At 56.4% G+C, this 21,495-nt stretch overlaps 1 protein-coding gene across 16 annotated transcripts in view; it reads right to left on the bottom strand.

Moving 5' to 3' along the window:
- PTPRS (protein tyrosine phosphatase receptor type S) overlaps positions 1-21,495 on the bottom strand; it is a 138,533-nt gene that overhangs the window by 63,000 nt on the left and 54,038 nt on the right. For 10 of the 16 annotated variants that reach the window (XM_032252157.1, XM_032252164.1, XM_032252162.1 and 7 more), the window contains exons 2-4: positions 13,745-13,929; positions 4,323-4,468; positions 3,009-3,150 (exon numbers count right to left, since the gene is read on the bottom strand). In XM_032252157.1, the coding sequence (XP_032108048.1) occupies positions 3,009-3,150; positions 4,323-4,468; positions 13,745-13,835 (379 nt within the window). In that variant the 5' untranslated portion in view covers positions 13,836-13,929. Of the gene's footprint in view, positions 1-3,008; positions 3,151-4,322; positions 4,469-13,744; positions 13,930-20,697; positions 20,747-21,115; positions 21,223-21,495 lie in introns of those variants that run through there. The other 6 variants (XM_032252172.1, XM_032252168.1, XM_032252158.1 and 3 more) reach the window with 5 other exon arrangements.

The raw sequence follows: 21,495 nt of genomic DNA, 5'->3' as shown, positions 1-21,495 counted from the left end.
GTAGAAACTGGGGCAGTGGGGTATGGGGTCCCTATGTTGCCCAGGCTGGTCTCAAACTCCTGGGTTCAAGTTATCCTCCTGCCTTGGCCTCCCGAAGTGCTGGGATTACAGGTGTGAGCCGCTGCGCCCAGCCAACAGCAGAGCTTTTTTTTTTTTTTTTTTTTTTTTGAGACGGAGTTTCACTCATGTTACCCAGGCTGGAGTGCGATGGCACGATCTCGGCTCACCGCAACCTCCGCCTCCTGGGTTCAGGCAATTCTCCTGCCTCAGCCTCCTGAGTAGCTGAGATTACAGGCATGCACCACCATGCCCAGCTAATGTTTAGTATTTTTAGTAGAGACGGGGTTTCACCATGTTGACCAGGATGGTCTCGATCTCTTGACCTCGTGATCCACCCGCCTCGGCCTCCCAAAGTGCTGGGATTACAGGCTTGAGCCACCGCGCCCGGCCAACAGCAGAGCTTTAAATGGAGCACAGGGGTTTTTCTTTTCAGAGGCAGAGTCTCGCTCTGTCGCCCAGGCTGGAGTGCAATGGTGCAATCTCAGCTCACTGCGGCCTCTGCCTCCTGAGTTCAAGCAATCCTCCTACCTCAGCCTCCCAAGAATCTGGGAGCTAGGATTACAGGCATGCACCACCATGCCTGGCTAATTTTTGTATTTTTAGTAGAGTTAGGGTTTCACCATGTTGGCCAGGCTGGTCTCAAACTCCTGACCTCAAGTGGTCCACTTGCCTCAGCCTCCCAAAGCGCTGGGACTACAGGCCAAAGCATCCCCATTCTGAGACAGGGATCCAGTATGACTGACAGGTCACGGGCCTGGGATGCCTCCTCCCAGGGTTCCACGCGGGTCACAGCTGGGCTGCCCTGGAGGACATGAGAATAGCCTCACCCTGGGAAGCCACGTGCAGGGGTCACCTCCCAGCTGATGGCTGGCAGTAGCTCATATTCAGGGTTGGGAAGTCCCTGCAGGTGACAGATGAAGCCCACCCACCTGAGGGCTGCGGACGGACTGGTGTCGAGCACCTTACTGAGGCAGAATCGTGGCAGTGATGAGCTTGACCATGCAGACGCAGAGCTGCCCACGTACGGCACTGCGCTCACCTCTCCCTGCAACTCTCACTCATCCGGTTCACGATGAGAACCATTATTACCTGATTTTATTTTCATTCATTCACTGATTCTGAGACGGAGTGTTGCTCTGTTGCCCAGGCTGGAACACAGTGGCGCGATCTCGGCTCACTGCAACTTCCGCCTCCTGGGTTCAAGCGATTCTCCTGCCTCAGCCTCCCAAAGTGCTGGGACTACAGGCATGAGCCACTGCGCCCAGCCATTTATGTATGTATGCATTCATTTATTCACTCAGTCACTCACTTTGAGACAGGAGTCTTGCTCTGTCGCCCAGAATGGAGTGCAATGCCGTGATCTTGGCTCACTGCAACCTCCGCCTCCCGGGTTCAAGCAATTCTCTTACCTCAGCCTTACGAGAAGCTGGGATTACAGGCACACGCCACCACGCCCGGCTAATTTGTTGTATTTTTAGTAGAGACGGGGTCTCAAACTCCGGACCTTGTAATCCACCTACCTTGGCCTCCCGAAGTGCTGGGATTACAGGCGTGAGCCACTGCGCTTGGCCTGACTTTAGAGATGAGAAAACTGCAGCTCAGAAAGGTTCATTAACTTGCCCTAGGTCACACAGCAACCAAGTGGCAGCCAGGACCTGAGCTCTACAGTGGGGGCCCAGAGATAAAACCAGATTACAAAGGAGAAGGCAGCACAGAGTGGCTGGGCAAGGGGTTTGCAGAAATGAGGCTGAACGAGAATGTGTTCCGAAAACTGCTTCCTCATCATAAAACAGCATCATCCAGACAGCCCCCTACAAATCCCTTGTGCCTCGTTCAAGAAACGCACTTAGGCTGCATGCAGTGGCTCATGCCTGTGATCCCAGCACTTTGGGAGGCCGAGGCGGGCGCATCACCTGAGGTCAGGACCTCAAGACCAGCCTGGCCAACATGGTGAAACCCCATCTCTACTAAAAATACAAAAATGAGTCAGGCGTGGTGGTGCACGCCTGTAATCCCAGCTACTCGGAAGGCTGAGGCAGGAGAATCGCTTCAACTCAGGAGGCGGAGGCTGCAATGAGCCGAGATCATGCCACTGCTCTCCAGCCCCGGCAACAAAGCAAGACTCTATTTCAAAAAAAAAAAAAAAAAAAAAAGAATTACATCTCAATAGGGCCGGCAGCCCAGCAGGCCCATGTGAATGTCTGGGGAAGCGGGGCAGCTGTTTCTGCGTACCCAGCATCCGTTTATCTTTTATTTTTTGTAGGGATGGGGTCCTGCTGTGTTGCCTAGTCTGTTCTCACAAGCGATCTTCCCACCTCAGCCTCCCAAAGTGCTGGGATCACAGGCGTGAGCCACAGTGCCCGACCCCGTTTATCGTTATTCCTTTAAGGGGGCCACAGTCACTCTCAGCTCCAGGGAGGAGTCCAGCCAATCAGAATGTTTGCTCCTCCTGAGTCAGTGATTGCTTCAGTGAGGGGCATGGGATCCACGCTCCTTGCGGGTAGGGGGAATAAGGATGAAGTCAATATAGAAGGAAACAAAGCCAAGAGGCAGAGAGCGAGCACTGAGGAAATTCAATGAGCCCCTGGATCTACCTGAACCTGAAGCCAGCCACTCCATGGCATTTTAATTCTGTATATCAATCATCTTTCTTGCTTGAACCCATCTGAGTTGGATCAGCCTCTTGTCATCAGAAGCACATGATCAGGATTATAAATTAGGATGATTCTAGTCTCTCAATTCCTTTTCTTTCTTGCAAAGGCACAATAAATCCCTGCCAGTAGGCTCTAGGCCCCGACGGTGTTACTGGTTGCAGAAGGGAGATCAAGGTCCTCCCAAAAAAACGCAAAGCAGGAGGGTTGGGGGGTCACTTTCATGTATTCCTTCAGTGCTTGTCCCCAAAGCCCAGGCCCCAGCTCATCCTCCTCCCGCCGCAGGGAGCCCAATACCTCGGAGGACAGTGAGCTTGGCATGGACTGTGATCTCCCCAACCGAGTTCTGGGCCACACACTCGTACACGTTTTCATCCCGTGGCGTCCTCAGTGGCTGGATCCTCAGCACTGCCCCAGCACTCTCATCAAACTCAATCGTCTGCCGTGAGCAGGAGAAAAAGGACAGTGTGAGGCTGGGGTCCCAGGAAGGTTCCTGTCTAGGCTGGGCTATAAGGGGATGGCAGTCAGTCCCATGACCCTGGGGGTGACTGGGAGAAGAGCTGCAGGCTGTATGTGCATGTATGTAAGTGCATGGTATAAATGTGCTGGAAGCAGAGACCAGGTTTGGGGACATATGAAAACAGGGTGGCCGGGCACGCTGGCTCACACCCATAACCCCAGCACTTTAGGAGGCCGAGGCAGGTGGATCATGAGGTGAGGAGATCGAGACCAGCCTGACCAACATGGTGAAATCCCGTCTCTACTAAAAATACAAAATTAGGCTGGGCATGGTGGCTCACATGTGTAATCCCAGCACTTTGAAGAGTATGAGACCAATCTGACCAACATGGAGAAAGCTGTCTCTATTAGAAATACAAAATTAGCCAGGTGTGGTGGCACATGCCTGTAATCCCAGCTACTCGGGAGGTTGAGGCAGGAAAACTGCTTGAACCTAGGAGGCAGAGGTTGTGGTAAACCAAGATTGCACCATTGCACTCCAGCCTGTGTGACAAGAGCAAAACTCCTTCTTAAAAAAATGAAAAAATTCAAAATTAGCCGGGCCTGGTGGCACACGCCTGTAATCCCAGCTACTCGGGAGGCTGAAGCAGGAGAATCACTTGAACCTAGGAGGTGGAGGTTGTGGTGAGCTGAGATCACGCCACTGCACTCCAGCCTAGTGACAGAGTGGGACTCCATCTTAAAAAAAAAAAAAACAGAAAAGAACAGGGTGTTGTGTGCGTGTGTGAGGGTGACAAACGTGTGCAAACCCCTGTGACAGGCTTGCAAAGGTATGTGAAGACATGCTGAATGTGGTAACATGCGTGTGTGATCATGTGCGTGTATTCAGAGTTGTAAAGCTCCTTCTGTGTGCACTGGTGCTGTGCCCACCATGTTGTGAAGAAGACTCAGAGAGGGCAGGGCCTTGCCTGAGGCCACACAGCACCGAGTTGGCAGAGCAACTGGAGACTGCACCCCCAGACTTGCCTGGCTACCCATGCCTGCACTCCCCCCACCAGCCAAAGGGTCCACGCTGCCTTCCGTGGCTGAGGTGCTGTGGCCCTGTCTTGGGGGAGGGTTGACCCCAGGCTGCCTCCCCCGACCCCAACTCACCTCAAAGCGCTGAGAGTTGACCTTCTTGCCCTTCTTGTTCCAGGTCACTCGTGGCTTGGGATCGCCCGTGGCCTGACACACGAAAGAGGCCACACCCCCTGACACGCCGATCTGGTCCTTGGGTTCTTTGATAAACCGGGGGGGCTCTGGGGATACAGCAGGAAGAGGGGGAGCGGGTGGGTCCAGGCATCTGGCTAGGATCCCATGGAGCCACCGACACCTGCCCTCCACCCGCTGCCGACGGCAGTGCCATGTGGCCAACGGAGAGAGGCGGAGGAAAGCACGAATGACAATGGACACCCTCCCACCTCGCCCTCCGCATACCCCCACCCCACCTGCAACAGCCACACCTGCCCACGTGTGGATACAGCCTCAGCTGGGCACACCTGCGCAGGCACAGTGCCACTGGGACAGATGGAAGGGAGACCCCTGAGATGTGGGTGTTCCTACACTCAGCACCTGGAGCCCCTCCGCGGTGACCAGCCAAACCCTGGAGGGCCCTGAAAACACTTGACGGAAGATAATTTGGTCTCATTCTCTGGTGAGATGTAGGGAAACTGAGGCACACAGCATGGGAGTGACCACGGGCTATGGGGCCAGAGCCAGCATTCGAACCCAGAGCTCCAGCTTCTCAGGAGGCATCCAGGAGGCGGCCGGACACGAGGGGTCAGTGCCCAGAAGACTGGTCCGAGCTGGAGGCAGGGGCTCAGAAAGGGTGAGTAATGTATTTTTTTCTTTTTCTAAAATTGTACTTTAAGTTCTGGGGTTCATGTGCAGAACACGCAGGTTTGTTACAAAGGTAAACACGTGCCGTGGTGGTTGGCTGCCTCCATCACCCCGTCATCCACATTAGGTATTTCTCCTAATGCTATTCCTCCCCTAGCCCCCTACTCCCCGACAGTCCCCAGTGTGTGATGTTCCCCTCCCTGTGTCCATGTGTTCTCATCATTCAACTCCCACTTATGAGTGAGAACATGCGGTGTTTGGTTTTATGTTCTTGTGTCAGTTTGCTGAGAATGATGGTTTCCAGCTCCATTCACATCCCTGCAAAGGACACGATCTCATCCTTTTTTATGGCTGCGTAGTATTCCATGGTGTATATGTGCCACGTTTTCTTTATCCAGTCTATCACTGATGGGCACTTGGGCTGGTTCCAAGTCTTTGCTATTGTGAACAGTGCTACGATAAACATACATGTGCATGTGTCTTTATAATAAAATGATTTATATTCCTTTGGGTATATACCCAGTAATGGGATTGCTGGGTCAAATGGTATTTCTAGTTCTAGATCCTTGAGGAATCGCCACACTGTCTTCCACAATAGTAGAACTAATTTACACTCAAGAGGGAGTAATATTTAACCTCTCCAACAGCACAGAAGGGCAGTGCCATCCTGATTCATTTTCTTTTTTTTTTTTGAGACAGAGTCTCACTCTGTTGCCCAGGCTGGAGTGCAGTGACACGATCTCCGCTCACTGCAATCTCCACCTCCCGGGTTAAGCGATTCTCCTGCCTAAGTATCTGAATAGCTGGGAGTACAGGCGTGTGCTACCACGCTCCGCTAATTTTTTGTGTTTTTAGTAGAGACAGGGCTTCACCGTGTTAGCCAGGATAGTCTCGATCTCCTGTCTCCTGACCTCGTGATCCGCCTGCCTCGGCCTCCCAAAGCGCGGGGATTACAGGCATGTACCACCGTGCCTAGCCTTCTTCTTCTTCTTCTTTTTTTTTAAAGAGATAGGGATTCACTCTGTTAGTCGGGCTGGAGTGCAACGGCACGATCTTGGCTCACGGCAGCCTAGACCTCCCATACTCAAGCAATCCTCCTGCCTCAGCCTCCCAAGTACCTGGGATTGCAGGTGAATGCCATCACACCTGCAATCCCAGCACTTTGGGAGGCCAAGGCTGATGGATCACCTGAGGTCAAGAGTTTGAGACCAGCCTGGCCAACACGGTGAAACCCCGTCGCTGCTAAAGCAACAAAAAACAGCCAGGCGTAGAAGTGGGCGCCTGTAGTCCCAGCTACTTGGTAGGCTGAGGCAGGAGAATCGCTTGAACGCAGGAGATGGAGGCTACAGTGAGCCGAGATCATGCCACTCCAGCCTTTGTGACACAGTGAGACTCCATCCCCACCCCCCAAAAAAAAAAATTACAGAGACGGGTCTCACTATGTTGCCCAGGCTTGGTCTGGACCTCCTGGCCTCAAGTGATCCTCCCATCTCGGCCTCCCAAGTAGCTAGGACCACAGCTGCATGTCACCACACCTGGCTAACTTACTTATTTTTCAGAGATGGGATCTCCCTGTGGTCCAGCCTGGTCTCAAACTCCTAGCCCTGAGCAGTCCTCCAAATGCAGCCTCCCAAGTTGCTGGATTTATGGGCGTGAACCACCGTCCCCGGCTTCGCAATCCCCATTTTACATGTGAGGAAACTGAGGCACGAACCAGGCAAGAGACTAGTTTGGCTGGACACGCACAGCCAGGCGGCAGCTGAGCTGAACATGCTCCTTTAAACCAGGCTGGTGTTCACACCACATTCTCCACCCTCCGTGACGATCCCATGGATTCAGTCTCTGCAATAAAGTCTGGAGTAGGAGTGTTTTTTGGGTTTTTGTTTTGTTTTGTTTTTGAGATGAAGTCTTGCTCTGTCACCAGGCTGGAGTGCAGTGGTGCAATCTCAGCTCACTGCAATCTCTGCCTCCTGGTTCAAGAAATTCTCCCGCCTCAGTCTCCCGAGTAGATGGGGTTACAGGCATGCATCACCACGCCTGGCTAATTTTTGTATTTTTAGTAGAGACAGGGGTTTCACCATGTTGGCCAGGCTGGTCTCGAACTCCTGACCTCATGTGATCCACCTGCCTGGCCTCCCAAAGTGCTGGGATTACAGGTATGAGCCACTATGCCCGGCGAGGAGTATGAGTGTTTTAACACCCCAGAGCAACCTCAGCAAGCTGCACCTGGGACAGACTACACTGTCTGGGAGAATTCATTAACATTCTTTTTATTGACTGTTTTTACAGTAACCTTTGACTCTTCCAGAGGGATACCAGATTTCGGTTCAACTAAACGTTACAATGTATCCCCTAAGATGAATGGAGCGCCTGCTGAGATTTTTATCAACATACTCAAAGACTGTGACATACTTACAACAGCCCTCAGGTCGCAACCTATGTATCCAATAAAAAGGGACTGATCAAATGAATGGCAAGCTATCTACACAGCAGAGTACTATGTAAGTATAAAAAGGGGCAAGGATGCCTTTTCTGTGTGAGATAGGGACTCGCTGTTCACCCAGGCTGGAGTGCAGTGGCACAAACACAGCTCACCGCAGCCTCAACTTCCCAGGCTCAAGCGATCCTCCCACCTCAGCCTCCCGAGTAACAGGGACTCCAGTCACATGCCACCATATCCGGCTAATTTTTGCATTGAGTTTTGCCACGTTGCCCAGGCAGGTCTCGAACTCCTAGCCTCAAGCAATCCTCTCATGCCAGGATGCCTTTTATTTATTTATTTTGGGGGCAGGATCTCACTCTGTCACCCAGGCTCAGTGCAGGGTGTGATCTCTGCTCACTGCAACCTCCCCCTCCCGGGTTCAAGCGGATTCTCCTGCCTCAGCCTCCCGAGTAGTTAGGATTACAGGCTCACACCACCGTGCCCAGCTAATTTTTGTATTTTTGGTAGAGACAGGGTTTCCCTACGTTGGCCAGGCTGGTCTTGAACTCCTAACGTCAGGTGATCCACCCGCCTCAGCCTCCCAATGTGCTGCGATTATAGGCATGAGCCACTGTGCCCAGCCAGGATGCGTTTGAAAACGAACTACTAGGGTAGGAACAAGAAGACATACATTTAAACGGGGGGGCGAGGCCGGGTAAGCAAGAGGTAATAAAATATAGGAAATGCTGCCGTCGTATGACTTTTAAAAATAAATAAAGGGGCCAGGTGCGGTGGCTCACGCCTGTAATCCCAGCACTTTAGGAGGCCGAGGCGGGCGGATCATGAGGTCAAGAGATTGAGACCACCCTGGCCAACATGGTGAAACCCCGTCTCTACTAAAAACACAAAAAAATTAGTCAGGCGTGGTGGTGTGTGCCTGAGTCCCAGCTACTCGGGAGGCCGAGGCAGGGGAATTGCTTTAAACTGGAAAACGGAAGTCGAAGTGAGCCGAGATCGCGCCACTGCACTCCGGCCTGGCGATAGAGCGAGACTCTGTCTCAAAATAAAATAAACATTTAAATTGAAAAAGGGAGACGGTGTGTATGTGTAGAATCAGTGCTGCCTCCAGGGGGCTGAGTGGCTGCACACAGGGGCAGAGGCTTCTGCGTTGGGACCTTTTTAGATTTAGAACTAAAGACAAATTGAAGAAGTTATTCTTCTTATTTTGATTTTTTCTTATTTATTTGTTTGTTTATTTTGCAGAGACAGGGTCTCATTCTCTCACCCAGGCTGGAGTGCAGTGGTGCAATCACAGCTCACCGCAGCCTCAGACTCCTCGGCCCCAGGGCACCTCTGGCCTGAGTCTCCCGAGTAGCTGGGACCACAGGCGCGTGCCACTACACCCAGCTAATTTTTAATCTTTTGTAGAGGCAGGGTCTCACTATGTTGCCCAGCCTGGTCCGGAACTCCTGGGCTCAAACAATCCTCCCATCTCAGCTTCCTAAAGCTCTGAGATTAATGGTGTGAGCCGCCGTGCCCAGATGAATTTATTTTAAAAAATAAAATTGCTTAAATTAAAAAGTGAACTTATTAAGGAAAACAATGGAGTAAAAAATTTTTTTGAGGCCGAGCGCAGTGGCTCACACCTGTAATCCTAGCACTTTGGGGGGCTGAGGCAGGAGAATCACTTGAACCCAGGAGGTAGATGTTGCAGTGAGCTGAGACTGCACCACTGCAACCCAGCCTGAGTGACAAGAGCAAAACTCTGTCTTAAAAAAAAAAAAAAAAAAAAGTCAGTAGACCCATAGGAATCTACGGCCTCCCTCAGCTTTTTTTTTTTGGAGACGGAGTCTCACTCTGTTGCCCAGGCTGGGGTGCAATAGTGCGATCTTGGTTCACTGCAACCTCCGCCACCTGGATTCAAATGATCCTCCTGCCTCAGTCTCTCAGGCAGCTGGGACTACAGGCGCCTACTGCCACACCCAGCTGATTTTTGTATTTTTAGTAAAGATGGGGTATCACCATGTTAGTCAGGCTGGTCTTGAACTTCTGACCTCAAATGATTCACCCACCTCGGCTTCCCAAAGTGCTGGGGTTACAGGTGTGACACGTTGCACCTGGCCCCTCAACTCCTACGGATCTTTGTGAGACAGTAACAGTCAATCCCACTGTACAAACTGAGGAACATTAGTGGGTTCACGGAACTCAGGGTTCACAGAGCTCAGAGGCTGGGCACGGTGGCTCACGTCTGTAATCCCAGCACTTTGGGAGGCTGAGGTCAGGAGTTCGAGACCAGCTGAACAACATGGTGAAACCCCGTCTCTGCCAAAAATACAAAAATTAGCCAGGCACACGTAATCCCAGCTACTCGGGAGGCTGAGGCAGGAGGATCACTTGAATCCGGGAGGCAGAGGTTGCAGTGAGCCGAGATACACCACTGCACTCCAGCCTGGGTGACAGAGTGAGAGTCTGTATCAAAAAAAAAAAAAAAAAAAACACAAAAAAAAACCACACAAAAAAGAAGACAGCTCAGAAGTTAACAGTGCTGGGATCTGGACCCAGGCCTTGCCTCCAAGCCCACATCTTATGCCCCTTCTACAGCCAGGCTCTGAGCCTGATTGGTGCAGCTGTTTTGTTCCACACTGGGCCCCAGGCTGGGCCTGCCCCCTCCTTCTGGCCTCAGGAGCGGTGACCTGGGGCCATGTGTCCTCAGCCAAGGACGCGAAGAAATGTCACTGTGGCCGGGTCAAGAATGTGTCTTCTGGTAAAGATCCCTCCCTCTGGAGCTGCTGGAAGGAAGTGCAGAATCTCCTGCGGGTAGGGACACGTCCAGCTGCCTGTCTGACCTGGAGCCAGAACATGCCCCTTGCCCCCAGCAATCCAGCGAGCAAGACCAGGCGGGTGCTGCAATCAGCCAGTCTGAGTCGCTCCTTCCACCTGGGGTCTCTCATCTGGCAGCGTCAACCTCGGCTCAGCCAGCACCTCCCCTGGGGAGCCTTCTTGGATTACTGCAGGCCAGGTCAGGAGTCCCTTATGTCCCCACCGCAGCCGGGGTGTCCCTGGCACACAGGGATGAAATACCCGCTTATGTGGTTCTCAGCAGAAAGGCCGAGGGACAGCCTTGCTTCCCTGGAACCTCAGACTTCCTCTCGGTGTCTGGTGACTCTTGAGAAAATGGAGCTCCCAACTTCACTGCCTGCTCCTGGACTTGGAGGGGTTCTGCTTCTCGGAAGCACCCCCACACCCTGCAGAGAAGACGCCCTCTCCGTCTTCTCCAGGCTGGCTCAGGGATCTGAGCCAGCCTGGAAGAGCTGTCTCTGCCCACTGCGTCCCCTGTTAGAAAATGCCTCGTGGATGCTTGGACTCTCTCCTTTGGATAAACCTTACCCACCTTTTCTCGGCAAAGGGGCTGAGATGCAGGAAGGACCCCTCAGGGTCTTGAGAAGGGCATGCCCGCAGCTCAAGAGGCACAAGGACACGCCATGGGCCAGGCTTCAAGCCCATGGCCCGGAGGACCCAAACCGAGGCTCAGGAAGGTGAAGCGGCTGGGTGCAGCGACTCATGCCTGTAATCCCGGCACTTTGGGAGGCCGAGGAGGGCGGATCACTTGAGGTCAGGAGTTTGAGACCAGCCTGGCCAACATGGCAAAACCGAGTCTCTACTAAAAATACAAAAATTAGCCGGGCATGGTGGCGCACGACTGAAAACCCAGCTACTCGGAGGCTGAGGCAGGAGAGCTCCTTGAACCTGCAGGGTGGAGGCTGCAGTGGGAGCTGAGGCTGCGCCAACGAACTCCAGCCTGGGCGACAGAACAACAGGAGGGAAACCCAGCTCTCTCTGGAGGCCCCGGCGCCTGAGCCTCCCACCCCGCGGCCTGGCTTGGCCCCGTCTCTGTTTTTCCATTTCAGATTCTGCAGATGAGAATCCAGTGCCAGAGCTGGTGACCCACCCACCCTGTCCCCTCCAACCCCGCCCCAGGGCCGGCCCCACAGCATCCTGGGAAGGCCCCACTGGACCTGAAGTGATTTCTGGAGCAGAGACTGTTCCCCTACGCCTGCAATCCCGGCACTTTGCCTGTCATCCCAGCACTGTGGGAGGCCGAGGGGTGGATCATTTGAGCTCAGGAGTTTGAGACCAGCCTGGCCAACATGGTAAAACCCCATTTCTACTAAAAATACAAAAATTAGCAGGGCATGGTGGTGGGCGCCTGTAATCCCAGCTACTCAGGAGGCTCAGGCACGAGAGTCATTTGAACCTGGGAGGCGGAGGTTGCGGTGAGCCGAGATCCCACTACTGAACCCCAGCCTGGGCGACAGAGTGAAACTGTCTCAAAAAACAAAAGAAAACAAAAAAGCCGCAAGTGCTCAGTAGTGAAGGCCAGATACCCCACATCCCGCTACGGGGGAGGGAGGGGCCAGGAAGACTCAGGCCCTGGAGGCGGCCGGACAGATCACCGTGCAGCTACGCCTGGCTTCTGGGTCCCGAAGGAACGTGGTCATCGAGATCCTGACCTGTGGCACCAGCAGCTCAGGTTCAAAGGGCCACTCTGGTTCGCGGTGGCTTACGCCTGTAATTCCAGCACGGCGGGAGGCCGAGGTGGGAGGATCCCTTAAGCCCAGGAGTTTGAGACCGTCTGGGCAAATAGTAAGAACCCAGTCTCTACAAGAAATTAAAAAAATCAGCCAGGCCAGGCACAGTGGCTCACGCCTGTAATCCCAGCACTTTGCGAGGCGGAGGTACTTCAGCCCACCTCTTTTGTTTCTGAGACAAGGCCTTGCTCTGCTGCGCAGGCTGGGGTGCAGCGGTACAATCGGTTTCCACAGGCGTACGATGGGGACACTGACAGCCACGTTCACCTCATCAGGGTGTGGTGGGTGATCTGAATGTAGAGGGTATTTACTAAAAAACTGCGTGAGACCGGATGCCGTGGCTCCTACCTGTAATTCCAGCGCTTTGGGAGGCCGAGGCAGGCGGATCGCTTGAGCTCTGGAGGCCGAGACCAGCCCGAGCAACATCGTGGAACCCCCCTTCTCTACAAAAATTTTTAAAAATTAGCCAGGCATGGAGGCACACGCCTGTAGTCCCAGCTACTTGGGAGGCTGAGGTGGGAGGATTACTTGAGCCTGAGAGGCGGAGGTTGCAGTCAGCTGAGATCACGCCACTGCACTCCAGCCTGGGGGAGAGCCAGACCCCGTCTCAAAAGAAAAAACAACGACAAGAAAAAACAGCATGAAAACAAGAAAAGGCACGGATGAATGAGGCAGGGGCGTACATCTCCGCTTTGCCAACCAGCGATAATACTTATGTTTGTGACGACACAGCAGCAGGCAGGGGCTTATGACACGTCCAAGTCACGAGAACGCTGGACGCAGATGATGTTATGAGCCCTGTGACGGTGGTAAGGGAGGCTGAGCCACTAGCCTGAGGGTGCACAGCAGGCTGGCAGCAGAGCCAGGATTCGAACCCAGCCTGATGGCACAACCCAGCCTCTTCCCCTACTGCCCTGACCCCTGTGTCCCCATGGGCCTGAGTGATGCCTTCTCTAGGTCCTTCATGGTGGGGTGAGTCTTGGCACTGGGCCCCAGACGGATCCTCATCCTCTTCACGTTACAGCCAGAAATGCAGCCTTGCCCATCTCTAAACTATACCAGCCTCTTCCATCTCCAGGCCATCCCGGGTGCTGTCATCCCGACCAGGAATGGATTTTCCATAGGTGAACTCCTGTACACCCACAAAACCCCAGCCCCAATGCCCTTTCTCCCAAGAATCCTCCTCTGCCTCCACCTGAGAGTCTGCCTGCCTGTGTGTCTGCCAACAGGTGTAGGTACTGCCCGCTGCAAGGAAAGGTGAATTCTGTCACTCACTAAGGAGTGACCTCAAGTAAGTCCTTGTGTCTTCTGAGCCTTGTTTTCCCTCATCGGGAAAGAAGAGTGACAGAACCAGCAGCCCGGGTTTTGGTCAGGCTGGAGGGAGAGGAAGCAGGTGAAATCCGCGCTGCGCATGGAGCCCGGTGCCGACACTGGGGAGGCAGACGCCGTCATCGTTACCGTTACTGCTTCGTGATGACCATCATTATCGCTTATCTCTGAATGTCTTGGGGCTCAGCACACAGCCCTCAGCATTCAGCCTCCTTCATGGGGCATAAAAGTTCCATTTGGCAAAACTGGGGGCCCCAGGCAGGAGGTGGAGAAGCATGCTCACATACACACCCACGCCATAAATGCACAGGTAAACAAACGCGCGGAGCCCCGCACACCCCGAGCCAGCTTCTTACCTTCTGCTGCGCAGCCTCCGACAAGCAGGACCACAAGGAGGCCCATGGGACCAACCACAGACACCACGCCAGGGCCCCAGGCGGGCGCCATGCTTGGCAGCGACCTCCGATCTCCGCCCTGGAGGGGGATGGCCCCCCAGTCCCTCACAGAGAGGCCTCGAGCCGAGCGTCAGATGGGGCAGCGTCTGCAGAGACAATGGAGGGCTGTGAGAGCCAAGCGGGGAAAACCCAGGAGACCTTCATGGAGGAGGCAGTGGGAGGGTCACATGGGGCAGGGGAGGGTCCTCTGGGGCTGGTCACGGGACACTGGGGAAAGATCATGGAGTAATGGGATGGAATGAAAGTGCTGGGCCCGGCCGGGGGCCATGGCCCACGCCTGTAATCCCAGTGCTTTGGGAGGCTGAGGCAGACGGATCATGAGGTCAAGAGATCAAGACCATCTATCTTGGCAAACATGGTGAAACCCCGTCTCTACCAAAAATACAAAAATTAGCCGGGCATGGTGGCGCACATCTGTAGTCCCAGCTACTCAGGAGGCTGAGGCAGGAGAATCGCATGAACCTGGGAGGCGGAGGTTGCAGTGAGCCAAGATCATGCCACTGCACTCCAGCCTGAGCGACAGTGCAAAACTCTGTCTCAAAAAAAAAAAAAAAAGTGCTGGGCCTTGCTATAGAATTATAGAATTGATGTGTCCCCCCACAAAAATAGTCATGCTGAAACGCAGTCCCTACTGTGACGGTATTAGGAATCGGGGTCTTTAGGATTAGGTCATGAGGGCAGAGACCTCACGAATGGGAGGACTCAGAAAAGAGCTCCCCGAAAGCTCCTTGTCCGTTCTGCCACCTGAAGACACGGGGGGAAGACGCCTTCCGTGTACCAGAAGATAGCCCTCCCCAGACACCAAATCCGTGTTGCCTTCACCTTGGACTTCCCGGCCTCCAGAACCATCAGGTACAAATTTTGGTCATTTACAAGCCACTCGGTGTGTGGTATTTGGCTATAGCGGCCCAAAGGAACGAAGGCAGCCTCCAGTCACCAGCTAAATCCCAACCCCAGCATGAGTTCCCAACAGGCTGGGCCAAAACCAAGCCCCGCGCCAGGACTGAGGACCTCTGGGGGTGCTGAGCCCCGGTTTTCTCCAACTTACAGGCTGCTTCTTAGGGAGGAAGGGGACTCCAGATTACACTGCTGTGTGGCTCTAAAACCTGGTCCCCCGGGTCATGAGACGACTCCACACACCTACCTGTCCCTGCCCTGCTCCAAGACTTCCCATGGCTCCCGGAGCCCCCAGGAAAGCCACTCCTGCTGACTTCACTATTTCCTCTCACTTGGAGGTACGGCATGCCAGCCAAGCTCAGTCCCACCTCCCAGCCTTTGCTTCTGCTGTGGCCTCTGCCTGGAATGCTGTCCCCCACCACATGACAGGTCTCAGCTCAGCTGTCACTTCCTCAGGAAGCCCTCTCTGCCTCTCAAAGGTCAACTCCCCCTGCATTCTACGTCCTGGAGCACCCTACATGACTAAGGTTAGCTGCCGTGGTATTTACCCTGGATCCCAAATGAAAGGAACATGCTAATCATTCAGCATGCCTCTCCCACAAGAACCTCAGCTCCTCCAGGGCAGAAGGGTCCCTCATCACAGACCATGAACCCTGGAATGGCCCCCTCCCCATCTCCAGTCTGCCCAGAGCCAGGTCAGAGGGCTGGGGAGGGGCAGGGAGAGGCCCAAGGATAAGGTCTTTGTTGCCGAGTCAGGCCTGCACCCACGCCAGGCCATGCCCTGGGCGGGTCCAGGCTGTGGTCACAGGAACTGGTGGCACATAATAACGGGGCAGTCCCTGTGATTCTGACTCCCAAAATACCCGGCTGCGGTCACCTCGCCCAGCCCTGGGGCGGCCTCGGGAAGGACAGGTGGGTAGCGGCCGGGTCACAGCCGAGGGTGAGGAACGGGATTCAGGGGTCCTCGATGTACGCAGTCAGGCCACAGGCACATAGTCAGATCACACAGAGAATGATTGATGCCTGCTCAATGAGGCCACAGACATACACAGTCAAACCACAAATACACGACGATACACAGTCAGACTACAAGCAGTTCTGTATCCGCAAGAGACACAGAAACAAATGCATTCACAGAGTCAGGCAGCAGAGAACACACACACAATCAGGCAAACAAAACTTGCACACAGTCAGACCACAAACACACACGCACAAAATCAGACCGCAGACACACACCAAGCCGAAAGAGACACACGTACGTGGTCACTGTGGGCAGGCAGTACTGTGGGGCTGCTGAGACCTCTGAGCATGCAATCACATCAGGTATCTACAGGGCCACGAGCACGTTGGCGTCACACAGACACTGGGGCCAGCACACAGTCAGACTACAGATAGGCCATGCGGTCAGCAGACCACAGGTGCATGCACCAGCAAACAGAGACGTGCAAAGTCAGATTCCCTTCCTACACGTATGTGCACGCAGCCTGGCTACACAGACACACACACGCACAGACTCCAAAGGCACCTTGCACACAACCAGCTGAGGACTGAGAGATGAAGGAAATGAAGCCTAGCACGCAGCGCCTTACTCTCAGTCCCCGCACTGGCCCTTTAAGAGCAAATGTAGCCCGCGAGGCAGGCAGTGGCCCCAGATGGAGAAACTCCCCGTGGCCAGCTGGGGCGAGGGTGACCAGAGCGACTGGCCCGGCCCAGAAATGCACATGTGCTTGGCCACACTCGGGAGGACAAGGTCAGTCCCAGCCCACTGTGTTCAGCTGGGCAGGCCTGCAGAGAACCTCTGGGGAAACTGAGGCAACATAGCAAACCTGAAGCTCAGACAACATGGTATGAGGCCCTGCACAGAGGACCCAGGTGGAGCACACATATGGAGGGCCCCGGCCACAGCTGGCTCCCCCATGTCCCACGGGAGCCCAGGACAGCCGCCTTCTAAACTGGGCAGCCCTAATTACCCCCTGGCTCCCACGGCAGAAGCCTTGTTGGGCCCATACCTCCCTAATGTCTGGGCGGGACGGGGTTGAGCCGGGCACAGGCAGGGAGGGCCTGGCCACGGACTCCCCCCAGATCCGCCACTCCAGCCTGTCACGGGCAGGGACCAGGGGCTACAGCAAAGGGGCATCTGAGTCATAGATGATGCATCAGGAATGGGGGTGGTGGGTGGGGCCCAGGGAATGGGGTTCAGACGCTACCACTGCAAAAGACAAAACGTTCCAGGGTCCCTTAGGCAGCAATCCTCCCTAGGGGCTTCTCATGATGGATTAGGACCCTGTACACGCACAAAATCGGACCGCAGACGCACATCAACCCAGAAAACATACACATACAGGGTCATGGCGGGGCAGGCGGTACACACACAGCTGGGCGACAGGGAACTCCGAACACACAGTCAGATCACGTTATCTACAGGTGCGCAAGCAGGTCAGCACCACACACACACAGCTGCTGGCACGTGACCCTCCCACCCGCCCCTGCTTCCACAAAAACCACAGGTGTGGGGTCTTCTGCGGGGATTTGGGGAAGAAGATCCTCAAGTCCCATCCGCTCTGCCTTCAGAATCTGTCCCCAACCTGCCCACTTCTTACTCATTCTTCTGCCTCCACTTGTTCCAGCCCCACATTGTCACCGGCCTGGTCACTGACACCGTCACCTCTACCCTGGTCTCCCAGCTCCCGCCCTGGCCCCTCGGTCTGTTCCACCCACAGAAACCAAAAGGCATCTGTGAGCACCCGAGGCAGGGCTGTCCCTCCTCTGCCCACAGCCCTCCATGGCTCCCCCCGCCTCAGAGTCAAGGCTCAAGTCCTTCCTGAAACCCACTCGGCCGTGCATGACCTGCGCCGTCCCCTCCCTGTCCTCCCTCCTCCCTCTCTCCCCCTCCTCCCTCTGCTCCAGCCACATGGGCCTTCTTGGTGTTCCTCCAACACCCCAAGTGCAGTCCTGCCCCCCTGCCTTTGCATGGGCCACTTCTGGATTTAATATCGGCTGAGGACCAAAAGGTGAATGGGAATTAGAGGTGAGGGGGTCTTAGCACCAGGAACAGCATGAGGAAGGGCAATGGGGCAGCACCGAGAGGTCCCAGGAGGTACGGGGGAGCGAAGAGGACAGAGAGGTGCCCACTAGACCCGCAGGGCAGCAGGGACCCTATGTGGCCCTGGGCAGGGAGGGACGTGGCCATGTTGGTGCCAGGCCAACCCTCCGCCATGCCCCCTCTTGCAACAAAGCAGCCTGGGCCACCAGCCTTGCTACTGCCAAGACAGGGAAACTGAGGCAGGCACAGTCATCTGCAAGATCCCAAGAAATGACACGCCTGTTAGGAAAAGAGTGGCAGCCCGTGGTGGCCACTGAGGCTGTGCCAGGGCTAGAGAGAACGGTAGGGTGTGGCCACTGGACCCTGAACCCACGTGGGGCTCAGAGAGGGTCTCTGCGCCCCGCCTGGCTCTCAGGGGCTGGGCTGCCCGGCACTAGCTTGTGGCAGCTGGTCGGAGGTAGACACTCGCCTTTTACAGATGAGGAAACTGAGGCTCACAGAAGAACAGGGACTCAGCCAAGTCCCCCAGCTAGGGTGGGGCTCGGGCCTGGAGCCCACGTTTCATCTTGTGACTTCCTCTGGCCACTGCAGAATCACTGGGCAACTCTCACTGGACCTGGTTTAGCCCTCTGGCCGCCTCTGGGGGCTCCCCCTGCAGTGCTAATGGGGGGCGAGTGAGCACTCATTCCAGCTAGGCGCTGGGGCGTGGGTCACGAGATCTGGGAGCCGGCTTTGTGTGCCCACGCAGTCCAGGGAGCATAAAGGGGTGATTATGACCCAGGCTGGGCAGCAAACAGGCTGTGTCACCCGCAAGAGGTGGGGGCTGCCCGGGCCGGAGGCGGCTCTGGGTGCAGAGTCTACCCTGTCCTGTCCCGGGGGAGGGGTCTGGGGGCCTAATCCTAATCCTCAGGGCCTTCTCCTGTGGCCGCAGGGCAGGAGAAGCCGAGGCTGACGACGCCAGCCGTGGGACTCACGGAGAAAACCCGACCCTGCATAACCTCTCCACCTTCACACCCTCCCCCCAACCCACGCCTCTCCCGTGCCACCACTTGGAATGTCATTTCCAGGGCTGGACCCTGGCCTCCAGCCTCCCTGGACCCCTGGGTCACTCCTACGTCCACTCAAGCAGGGACAGGGAGCTAGAGGCCCCCTGGGCAGCAGGCCCGGGCTCTGTGGCCGCTGGTGGGCCCAAATCAGTGCTGGCCAAGCCACTGTCCCTCCCAGGGTGCCATTATCTCCCTATCAGGAAACGGGCCCAGGGAGGGGCTGGGTGGGGCTGGCCCTTCCCGGAACTGAAGACCGGGGGACCTGGCTTTAATTGACTATTGACTTGTATTGGGACAACATGAAGGCTCAGGGCACTGTCCCCAGGGGTCCCGCTGGCCAGGAGTGGCTAGGTGGGGCAGACAGGGAACCAGGCCCAGCCCTGGAGAGGAAAATTGTACGCATTCACTGGGGGCCCCTGGGGTGCCTAGCCCCATTAAATGTTCTCTGCGTTTCCTGCTGTTTAACGGATAAGGAAACTGAGGCTCACCACGGGTCCTGCATGGGGAGGGGGCTGGGCTGGGTTAGGATTTGAGGCGAGAGCCCGGGTCTCAATCAACCCCAGGGTCCACATGCACTCCCTGGTGCCCAGGCTGCCAAAATCGCCCCTGCCAGTGTGTCCCCCATGTTGACTTCACGGAATAGCTTGAGATGCCAAGCTCTGCCCCTGCTGCTGCCCACACTCGCTGGGCTCCCAGCTCCCGTGCTTGGCGTTCTGGGCCCTTCTCGACGTGACTGCACCCATCCTCTTCCCCACCCCCTCTTCCAGAAAGGTCCTCCAGTTCTCGGAATACACTGCCTTGGGCCTCTGAGCCTCTTCCAATGCGGGTCCCCACCAGGCACACCCTTCCCCGACTGGCCCACAGTCAGCTCATCCTGTGAGCTGCAGCCGAGAGATGCCTCCATTCCAAGCTGAGCCCTGTCCCTCCTCTGCTCTAAAACCCTCCATGGATCCCATCAACATGTATTAAAACCCAGACTGCTACCTCAGCCTCCAGAGCTGCCAGTCCGGCCTTTGCTGACCCTGTCATACCACAACCCTCCATGCCACGCTTCCCTTGCCACCTTGATCCCCCCACTTGTGGCCCCATGGCTCCCGGAGGGATATCTGAACACACGGTTCCACCCTGCACACCCTTCCACGTTCCCATCAAACCTCGGCCCTCACATTTGTCCTCAGACCACAGTTGAGCTGTCACCTCCTCCAGGAAGCCCTCCTGGAGGCCCCAGGTTGGATCAATACCCCTTCTGGGCTGCCACATCACAGCTCTGCTCCCACTGTGGGTCTGTCATCTCCGGGATGAAAGCCCTCTTCCGACCCCAGGAACGTGGCAAAGGCCCTGTGTGCACTGGGTGCCTACCGCATTCCCAGCTCTGCCTGGCTCTTTATCCACACCATTCCTGGGGTCACCTGCATTTCAGAGGGAGAAACTCAGACCACAGACAGAGACCACCCCAGGCAATGGGGGCCGAGACCGAGACAGCCTCACATCTACCCTGCGGGGTCGGGCCGAGATTTTAAAGGGTGGTGGCGAGGCTCCAGAAGGAACAAGCAGGGCTGGGACTAAGGCCAGCCTGGGGTCTTCAGGAAGCCCCTTGGCGGGGGAGGGTCACCAAACTCCATCAGCTCAGGACTCTGGGGCCTGTAAGCCCAGGGACCGGAATGGGTAATAGAAAGGTGCCCTGACCGTCCCAGGCCCCTCCCTGAGGACAGTGTATCCCCAGTTTCTTAAAGCCCCCCAACAAAGCACAGAGGCAATGGGGTCCACAGGCCCGAGGGAAGCGGAAACGAACGGACGGAGGGAAACTTTCTGTGATTTTCGCGGGTGGCTAAGAGCAGGGATTCCTGCCACACACCCCCCGCTGCTACCTGCCCCCTCTGCGGTCCTGTCACCTCCTCCGCCTTCTGCGAAGTCCCCAATCAGAGCTCCCCTGGGCTGGCAGCGAAGGCTGCCCCGCGCCTGGCGCCGCCTCCGGGAGGTGGGGGAGGAGAGGGGGTAGGGGGAGGAGGTCGGGCTGGGGGCCAGGCGGGGGAGGGGACCCCGCGGAGCATAACGGTCTGGAGTTTTCCAAAGTGCAAGCGACGGGCCTGAATGTGGTGGGGCGCCAGGCGGCAGCGGGCCCAAGCTGTCCCTGGCGGGCGGCCGGCCCGGCCAGGCCCGCGCTGGGCTGGGGGGACCCTTGCGTCCCCCCACCTCGGAGCCTGGAGGGGCGCGAGGAGGGGGACAAAGCCCAGCACGGCCCGGGCCTCGGGGTGGAAGGTGGAAGGGGGTCCCGGGCGCACTCACCCCGCGGCTCGGAGACTGGGCCCGGGCCCCGCGAGGCCTCCGCAGGGCCCGCCGCAGCCAGTCCGCGCGTCCCTCGGTCCGCTCCGAGCGCAGCGCGCAACGAAGACTCGGGAGAGGCCGCGGCCTGGGGAGCTCGGCCTGGGGGCGGGGCCAGGGGCGGGGCTTCGGGGGCGGGGCCAGGGGCGGGGCTTCGGGGGGCGGGGCCGGGGCGGGGCTGCAGGGGTGGGCTCCGGGGAGGGGGATTGAGGCCCCAGGGAGGGGGGTTGGGGGGCAGGGCGGGGGAGGTTGGGGGCAGGGCGGGGCCCCAGCCGGAAGGGGGGCGGGGGGACCAGAGGGGAGCCCCATTTGGAGGCGGGGGGAGCCTCTGCGGGGGTCCGGGC

The sequence above is a fragment of the Sapajus apella genome, unplaced genomic scaffold, assembly GCF_009761245.1.
Source record: "Sapajus apella isolate SASKATOON/1434 unplaced genomic scaffold, GSC_monkey_1.0 scaffold77, whole genome shotgun sequence".
Lineage (NCBI taxonomy): Eukaryota > Metazoa > Chordata > Mammalia > Primates > Cebidae > Sapajus > Sapajus apella.
The sequence above is the reverse complement of the archived record's forward strand: the minus strand, read 5'-3'. Positions and strand labels throughout refer to the sequence as shown.